General features: G+C 35.6%; 1 protein-coding gene across 1 annotated transcript; it reads left to right on the top strand.

Annotated features, from left to right (window-relative positions):
• The first annotated feature begins 3,511 nt into the window (after positions 1-3,511).
• On the top strand, positions 3,512-10,109 carry LOC115453517 (peroxisomal multifunctional enzyme type 2). The gene is made up of 3 exons (XM_030182218.2): positions 3,512-3,588; positions 6,571-6,724; positions 9,757-10,109. Exons 1-3 carry the CDS (start codon positions 3,586-3,588, stop codon positions 9,957-9,959), a joined length of 360 nt encoding a protein of 119 aa, XP_030038078.1. The 5' UTR covers positions 3,512-3,585; the 3' UTR covers positions 9,960-10,109.
• Positions 10,110-10,496: the final 387 nt, after the last annotated feature.

Consider the following 10,496-nt stretch of genomic DNA (forward strand, 5'->3'; position numbering starts at 1 on the left):
TTAAATAGGACTTCAACCATTTTAATAACGAACCACAAATTCCATATACCAACAGCTTTTGTATCAACACACAATGAGAGACTTTGTCGAACGCTTTGGTGAAGTCCATATAGACTACATCAACTTGTTTGTTCGAATCTAATGACTCCATAATGTATTCAATAAATGTCACCAAATTGGTACATGTAGATCTGCCTGAAATAAAGCCATGTTGCCGATTTGAGACATATTTCTTGAAGTACTCCTTTAATTTCGGACATATTATTGCTTCAAATACTTTACCTAGGGTTGGAAGAATAGATATCGGTCTATAGTTACTAACCATGTCTTTTGAATCTGCTTTAGGAATTGGCACAACCTTTGCTATTTTCCACTGGTTGGGAAAAATACCAGTCATAAGCGAGGTATTAAAAATTAATTGTAGGGGAGTTGATAACTCCTTAGCACAATTCACTATAAAATAAGGCGGAACACCATCCGAACCATAACCCTTGGTGACATCCAGTTTTTTAAGAGAATTTAAAACTTCCTTTTTTTCAATGTAAATAGAAGAAAAACAAGCTGAATCGTTTTGAATACTAGCTAAATAAGGAGATGTCGCGACAATATTCATGGATTGTATGACAGGATTGTAGACAGAAGAAAAGTACGCTCCAAACATGTTACATATATCATTGCCGTTACTAGCAACGATATTTCCATTGGACATTTTAGCTGGATATGTACTAGTTCCATGCCTTCTAGCTTTCATATAGGAATTTAGTTAACATAATATCCTTGATAATGACTCCGCACCTACTGGACCACTGAAATTCGTACCCTGTGCCTACTCGTACCCTGTTATATTTTTAGTGCCTACTAGTCAGCTCCTGTAGAGTACCTGTGATACAGTCGCGTGCTAAAGGCATAAATAAAATACATTAAATTTGGCTACGTTCAGCAAAACGGCGCGCTAACTGTATTTTAGAAAATATTTATTCGAAATTTATTATACACAACAATTTACGTTATTAGTCTATAGTTGGTCGACCTTTACTTTGATTGTTTCAACTTGTTTATAATGTGGATATTGTTTAATCAATATCATGTTAGTTCCATCATGCATATATAGGTATATATACAAATATTATCAACTAGGTATCGACCCCGTTCTTGTATATGACCCGTTTCGGAAAGAAAGGGATAGGAAACAGTGACAATAACTTTCTGTTCTTTCCTTCTAAACACCTACTTTTATATTTACCCTATTAAGTCTATTTTCTTTATCCAACGTCTCATATCTATGAACCATCAGCGACTTGCTCGTCTACTATTAGTTTAATTACATTCAAATACTTAACGAACAAGTTGGTTTCTTGATACATGATCACCTTTGCCTATAAACATCCCCAATATCAGAAGAGTCATCAATGCGTTGCAAGTACGAATAGGTGCATAATTCCCGAATCGCTAGCGCTCTTGTACCAACCCTTTTAGAATCATTAAACTCTTAGTTTTTGAAACAATCTCAGTGCGGGACCAGACGTATCACGTACCGTACCAACCCCCAATCACTGACTAACCGAGTATATAAATACAATTAGCGACATTGTCTCCCAACTACTCGAAAATTTAAGTCGCTTTTGTCGAATCATTTGGATAAAAAACAAACGCTCTTGTACCCGCTCCCGCTATCGCCTATACCTTGCTAACGTCCCGATGAGTGCCCGCGAAGTAATCCTAGAAATATGGGCGCATCGGAGCCGGCCGGCGGAATTTATCGACCGCCGCGAAATATCCACCGCAGGCGCAGATGCTTCTTTATTGCGCTCCACACCGACTGGTTCTCAACGGGTAAATAAGGAAAAAATGTCATTGCAATGGAAGCTTATATAACTCACTTAGGCATGTCTGCAGTACAAATATTTTTGTTTTTTTTTTATTACACACTGGTATATCGCTGGATGCGGGCAAAGATGCAATTCATAGATTGTATTTAATTTAATTCAACGCTGTGGTAGAGACAAAGCATAGCCATTAGCCATTAGCCATTGTCATATTAAATAGTAATTGCAATACCGATGTTATCGTGTTTATGCAAAAAGCTCACATAGGTTTTAATCGACCTAGAAATCGAATTCAGGAATGTTCATAGCTTACCGTTGTCACTATGCTAATAAGAAAATAATCAAAACGTATTGAAGTGAATACCTTCAACTATAAACATGTATCAGTGCGTTATAGGTCTATTTTGATTGCTTTGAATGACGAGACGAGCTTGCCGTTCGCCTGATGGTAAGCGACGACCGCCCATAATCAGTAGAAACACCATCCAACACCTTGGTAATAAAAAATGGTAAAAATTATCTCTTAAAAAGTCTTAAAATCGTATCTGGAAACACCTATAAACGTTTCCATTATTAAAAATAAATAAACGCATAGAGAATTTTTGTTCTTAAAGTTTAGTATTCTTTTTAACACACACACACACACATAATCACGCATTTATCCCCGGAGGGGTATGTAGAGGTGCAACCATGGCACCCACTTTTCGACAAGTGGATGTGATGGGGGCGAGCCTATCGCCATATCGGGCACAAATTCCAGACTCCGGGCTAATATTGAGCAGAAAAACCCAAATATCACTTTGCCCGACCCGAAATTCGAACCCAGGACCTCAGAGCGCTGCCGTACCGCGCATGCAGTACAACTACCCCACCGAGGCAGTCACTACAGTTCTTTTTAACACGTCCTAGTGATATTTCTATCTTTAAAATACCGTCTCTAATGACTTAAGATACCAATCTAACATAATTATTTAAGATAAGACGCACGCACAAATCAAAAATGTGTAAGGAAAGTGAAACCGAAATAACGGCACTTGCCGGCCAGAGGGGGACCCTACTTACACGTAATATCTATATAATATTCAATGTGACCATAATATCAGTGATATAATGGATAATTTGTAAGGTATAGTACATATAGCTTAGTGATATCTCTACTAAATAATGTCTGTACCACTAAAAATCTCACTTATGCGTCAAGCAAAGGCTGAATATTCTAGAATTCATATGACATTAAGTCCACACATACTCACAACATCATACATTTATCCCCGAAGGGATATGCAGAGGCACAACCAGGGCACCCACTTTTCGCCAAGTGTATTCCGTCCAATGATGTGATAGAGGGCGAGCCTATCGCCATATCGGTCATGAATTCCAGACTCCGGGTTGATACTGAGCAGAAAAAACCAAATACCACTTTGCCCGACCCGGCATTCGAGCCCCAGTACCTCTGAACGCTGTCGTACCGCGCATGCAGTACAACTACGCCACCAAGGCAGTCTTATATTAAGTCCACCTGCATATATTTACTGTATATAAAGTTTAAATATATAAATAAAAAATATGAACAAAACAATGACCGTCACATTTACTTCCTATTCCGGAAAATCGTCATAAAATCCATAAATATCAGAAAACCTGGTCACGATACTCACACAAAGCGCAAATGTTTTGCAAGAGCGGAGAGTGAAAGCGCACACTCAGCGGCACTCCGCACTCCGACTGCAATAACGGAACTTGTCTCACGTCCACCGACATGGTGAGTACCCTATTATATCACAGTAACATCTATTTCACCTAGCTATACATTTTGTATAGGCTAGGGTTGATTGGTTGAAAATCGAAGCGAAGTATGGCAATGTAGAGTATAGTAAAGTATAGAATAGGTATCTAGATATTATTTTTAGTATAAACTATTATGGGAATTGCTGTTTACTATAACCAGACTACATTAAGCTGTTTGCATAGTATAGAAAAATGAATACTTAAGTTTTTATTAATTCATAAAATGTTATATATTATGTTTCTTTCACTACGATTCTAGACTCTACTAAGCTCTACATTTTGGTAGTTTGCTGCTTGGTTCGGATTTTCTACATAGTAAACCTGACTTGATATGTTTTATGTAGATAAAATTTTCTCAACAAAAAGTGTGACTTCTTAGTTTCGCAGTATAAATAAACACTTACCGAACATCGCAATAAGGTGATTTGTAAATCAATAATAATTTTATTCATTGACCTAATACACTATGCTTAAAATTTTAATCTATGTTTATTAAATTTTTTAATCACTTTTTCCTGAATAACGTAACTCTCAGCCTACACTATTGGCTATTTTATAAATTAGATAAAATTTATTCGTAATATTAAGTACAACACAACCTTATCAAAAATGACAGTTGTATGTATGTACAAAATTGTAAATTTGTCTCACTTTGACATTCACGTTATAATTTATTTCAGTTCAATACAAACTTATTCAAAATAACAGTTGTATGTATAAAGTTATCAATTTGTCTTACTTTAATATTCAGGTTATAATGTATTTGATTGATAACTTTTCTCTGGCAGTTAAACAATCAGACGTAAGAGTTAAACAACCTTCTTTTTTTATATCTCATCAACATGCGTTTCATCAACATTTGTTATGACGACTACAACTACCGCTCTAAGAATCGATTTTACATAATGTCAACATTAATTGATGCTACAACTATCGCTCTAAGAATCAATTTTACATAATGTCAACATTAATTGATGCTACAACTATCGCTCTAAGAATCGATTTTACATAATGTCAACATTAATTGATGCTACAACTATCGCTCTAAGAATCGATTTTACATAATGTCAACATTAATTGATGCTACAACCATCGCTCTAAGAATCGATTTTACATAATGTCAACATTAATTGATGCTACAACTATCGCTCTAAGAATCGATTTTACATAATGTCAACATTAATTGATGCTACAACCATCGCTCTAAGAATCGATTTTACATAATGTCAACATTAATTGATGCTACAACTATCGCTCTAAGAATCGATTTTACATAATGTCAACATTAATATATGCTACAACTATCGCTCTAAGAATCGATTTTACATAATGTCAACATTAATTGATGCTACAACTACCGCTCTGAGAATCGAGTTCGGATAGGCAGAGTTAGTTTTGTGTCAGCCAGAGTCCGGAATTTGTGCCCGATATAGAGATAGTCTCGCCCCTATCACATCATTTTGGACGGAATACATACGGCTAAACATGAATGTTCTATTTCTTGCCTTTGCCTTCCCTTTCAGTGATGGGAAGTGTGTTTGTATCAACGAATGTTTCTTTCGGACCTTAGAAATTGTATTCGCGCTAAAAAGTTTATAAACAGTGCATAAATTTGCTTAATCCCAAGGAAGAGTAAGAAAAGTAACACAAATCCGTTCGTTCCAAACAAAGTAAAATAAAAGACAACACATATAATAATGACAACTCACTGTAGTTGGTACCTATTATAAGTAATAATTCCTAGTTAGTTGTTTAATACTATGTTATCTCGTAAAAACAAATTACAAGACCTTATAGGCAGCAACTCATATTTAATCGATTGTAACCTGTTTTGTATGAAATAAAATAAAATAAAAAATACACAAACGATAATAAATCACTAACGCCATCTATTGATAGAATTATTTGTAACATCACCGTACACTACCTTCAAAACAAAACCACATGACCATTAAAAAGTAATCATCATTACGAAGTGCCGTTTCGATTATAACTACTTCCTATATTCTATTTAATATGTGAAATAGAAGTGAGTAGGGAAGTATCTCTACGGGGGGGATGAAATGGAAACAAATGTGTATCCAATTATCTATAATTTCTAGAGTAATGGATATAGACATATTATGGGTAATTTCTTTCCGAGTGCCGAATACTAGAGGCCTACAGTATATAACTTTTACGTATCTCTGGTAACAACTTTCCAGTTTTTATAGCTATGACTATCTAGAATCAATATCAAAATATAATTCATGTCAAAAACATACCTAACTTATTTTTGTTTTGCATCATCATACGGATTTATTAGCATGACTAAATACTTAAACACACATGTCTTTATACCTCTAACGGTAGGCAGAGGTGCAACTAGGGTACCCAATTTACGCCATGTGTCCGTCTCATGATGTGTTTAGGGGCGAGCCTATCATCATATTTATCAAAAGTTGCGGACTCCGAGCTGATAATTAGCGTAAATCTTATCCGGCACTTATCCGGCATGGGATTCCAACCAGAGATTTTAAAGCTAAGTTCATGCCGAACACGTAATCTAAAATAATAAACAAATAAATTGGTATATAGGAGAGACTTTCCCGCCCTCACACCCACCACTACAACTCCTGTAAGCCAGGATCAGCAGCGTCACGCATTTTATGACACCGAGCGGTGAAGCTCGGCGAGTCTCAGGGAAAACTAATATGTCATTATCCCGCAACGAAATTAATCATATAGAAAGACAGGGAGGAGTTGGAAATATTAATTGTCCACTTCCCTCCAGAGCAACGCAGGTGACAAAATCATGATCTAAGGAGGCGTTTTAACCTCAAGGATACGGACGTTTACAACTAGATAAGCTAGTTGTAAACGTCCGTATCCTTGAGGTAAAAGCACCACGGATAAAATTAAAAGAAAGGGTCCTATCACATGAGCTGTTAGAGTTGATTCAAATTTGTATATACAGGGAGCTGCACAAAGCGAACAAGGGCACTCGACGAAGGCCGAACTGGTGGCGAAGATAAAGACCCGGTTGGCGTCAGTGGACCCGGTCAAGGCGAAGGAGGTCGGTGGTGTGTTCCTCTTCAACGTAATTAAAGGCACCACCGTTTATTCTTGGAGTAAGTATGAAATATATGGAAAGAAATACATTCTGATGTGATTTCGTATTTAGTATTTTTTTGGCATAAGCAATTGAGTGAAATTTTGTCAAGTAAAAGGAATACTTTGCTGTCCTTAAACGTACGTTTTATAAGAAATGCAACAGAATTAGGACGGAGAGACTGTTGTTTGTTCCTCCAGACATCTGCTGATTATACAAAATGTAACACCAATATAATTATATTTATCTTTACGCAAATGTTAGACATCGATATAAAATTGACGGATTTTATCGCGTTTTTTCATATTATAGTTATATATTATTTATATAATAATACATTTCGTATAATTGTAAAATGTAGGTAGATATAACTTTGACTTTTCGGACTACTAACACCTCAGTCCATCCCGCGACCATAAGACTGCAGTTTTCGAAACGTCGGGAAAAAATTATAATGTCAAAAACCGCGATCAAATCCGAAAACTAATTTATGTCCATAGTAACAGCAAATTGTCACATCAATATGGTTTTCTGTGAAACAATGGGTTTATGTATGCCTTGAACCTAGCTCTGCAAGTTTTAAAATGAGATTTAATATGCAAAGATTAAATACCGTATTTATTTTTTAAATCTTTATTTAAGGAGCTTGGTCGTTATTTCGCGACTATGTCGCTCCGTACGTCCACTTTTACCCATGCCTACTAAATTTTGATAAAATCAAAATATTTTTTTAATAAAGCCTTAGCCTCTTCCGATACAGGAATGGACAAAAAGCTATTTATGCTGCCCAAAATACCGTATTTTATACCATAAAGAATAGCCAACAAGCTAATGGTTAGTTGCTGTCAATCTCAAGTGGTTTGAACCATATTATATGTTTTTTGTGTAGTGTAACGGTGAAGTTTTTATGACTCGTAATTATCACGGATCATCTGACCAAAATTTGAACAAACAGGTTTCGGTTCTAAATATTAGCACTTGAAAATATGGAGTCTATGCTATGTGATGTTAGTGGTGTATTAAATAAATATTGCTTAAGGTAAAAATAATTAAAATTTAGGGCTCTCATTAATAGAAGTAGATAGTCTTTTATAATTGCTTAAGTTTAATTTATTTCCCACGACACGTCTACAATATGTTAATTTTTAGGGAGGAGACCAAAGAGAATGTAAAAAAGTGTCATAGACAATTTATACGTTAATAACATAGACAATTCATAGTTATGTGTGCGAATATAAAAAATGTATTCTTGTTAGAGCTATGCTGTAATAGATATAAGAAACTAGTGGATAATATTGCTTAAGTATGTATAAAGCCTCAATGTACTAGTATGTACATGGTTACCTCACATTTCACAATACAGTTTATCATTATGCGTGCGATCTACTTCAATATCTGTTGCTTACAAAACGGACAAGCACAAGTTCTTGGAACTCTACGGATTAATACATATCTGATAAAAAAAAATTATAGTACTCATAAATGATGTAGTCAAAAAGCTAGAATCCCTCATTTAGCTTGTTATTGGCGGAAGAATTTTTACAATTAGATCGGTTCTCAAGATTACCCACAACGTACAGACAAACTTGTCTCAATAAAATTATATAGAAAGGTTACTGCCTCGGTTAGTTGTACACGGTTCGAGTATAGTTACCGCGCTGAGGTCCTGGATTCGAACGGGACGGGCCAAAATAATTGTTTTTTTTTTTTTTTTTATTTCTTTGAATGACGAGACAAGCTTGCCGTTCGCCTGATGGTAAGCAATACGACCGCCTGTAAACAACAGAAACACCATCAAACACCTTGAATTACAAAGTATTGTTTGGTATTCCACTGCGCTCGCCATCCTGAGACATGACATGTTAAGTCTCATAATGTCCAGTAGTTACACTGGCTACAATACCCTTTAAACCGGAACACAACAGTGACTACACACTGCTGCTTGGCGGCAGAAATAGACATTGCGATGGTACCTAAACAGGCAGACTCTCACATAAGCCCTACCACCAGTAAAATTGTGATTGGGTTTTTCCATCTTAAAAAAATTACTCACTCGCAGATTCGGTTAGGAAGGAATCTTTATCATAATCAATCATATAAATTTTATATTAGTAACATCACTAAAAGCCACAAAAACTGATTAGATGCTGTCGAGTACTGTTACCTTGATGGACGTATACAGAACGGTTACTAGAGAGCGAACGCTTCATCTCGTGTAATTAAAATCTCGTAAAAATACCGAGCTCTATGACGCTCCGTGATTAGCCGAATGAGGTTCACGTATTCGATTCTTAGAATGGATAACGTCTTATCCTATTTATATCATAAATGCGAAAGTATGTTTGTTCCTCTTTCACAGAAAAACTATTGAACGGTTTTGGATGAAACTTTACAGTAATATTGTTTATACATCAGTATAACACATAGGCTACAATTTATAATGATTTTGTGTAATTTGGTAATAATATAAGCATACATATGAAGTAAGTTGGAAAAAAAATGTTTTTTTGGCGTACGCTGCCTAAACCGCTGGAGTTAGACAACAATGACGTAGCGTAACATTGTTGGTCTTAAATAGTTCTAAATTAAAGGCCGCGACAGCATATTCCACATTAAATATTTTATGTAGAAACCAATATTACCAAAATAGTGAGCTATTGCTGTTTGTCTATATGTTATCGATTTTCTCAAAATCTGAACGGATTTTTATGTAGTTTCGTATGGAGATAGTTGACCTTGGGAAGGTTATAGACTACTTTCTATCCCAGGGTACATATAACGGGTCTTTTAATCCAGAAAACACCTTCACGTGGGCAAAGCCGCGAGAAAAACTGCAGCAGTACTACCAATTAAGTAATACGACAAAAAATAAAAAAACAAAATGATTATATGGTTTGTGAATTTGAATTTCCAATCTCCAAAAAGTATTACGTACTTATGACGGATTGGATCTTAAACATCTAAACAAGTATAGTAGTCGTGTTTGACAACGCCTTGACCCAAAAAATACTTATAAAAAAATAGAACGTAAAATCTTATTTCCTATTCCAGCCCTTGACCTCAACAAAGTCCAAGTTTACGAAGGGGAGCCCGAAGAAGACCCGGACACCACCTTCACGCTCAACGAACACTACTTCAAACAACTGGTCCAAGGCAGAGAGGATCCCAGGGTCATCATGCAGGCTGGCAGATGTTCAGTCACCGGAGACATCATGAGGGCAATGAAATTAGAACCTTACATTAAGTTGGATTAGAGTTTAGTTTTATGTTATTTATTAGTTTGTGGTGTTTAGATATGGATAAAAGATGGCGTTGTTATAAAAATATGTGTAACATATCATCGATGATATTTAGATTTAAGTAGATAATTGTAGCTTTAATTAATTATATTTTAATTACATTTTTATTTTATTTTTATTTAATAAGGACGCTGATTATCTGTAATATATCTCATACATTCTAACTCACTCGCCTCATCACGAAAATGGGCTAAGCGGCGAGCGTCTCTATCCTCACTGCTCTGTGTCAAGCATCCTTCCTATACCCCCATATATCTGTCTTGCTCACTCGCTGCAGCTATTACGGATACCCAAATTAAAAATATATATTAAACTAAAAAACTGCATACAGCCAACAATTAAAATCATAATCATGATCGCAAAAAGGTTTACGACACAGGTATGCAACAATTGCGATGTCTAATAATAATAATAATTTAAAAATACAATGTCCTAACCGACACAAAATGTTCTTTGCACATTACTTTATGGCGGCAAAAATAGAGTCATAAT

This window comes from Manduca sexta, chromosome 13, assembly GCF_014839805.1.
Source record: "Manduca sexta isolate Smith_Timp_Sample1 chromosome 13, JHU_Msex_v1.0, whole genome shotgun sequence".
Lineage (NCBI taxonomy): Eukaryota > Metazoa > Arthropoda > Insecta > Lepidoptera > Sphingidae > Manduca > Manduca sexta.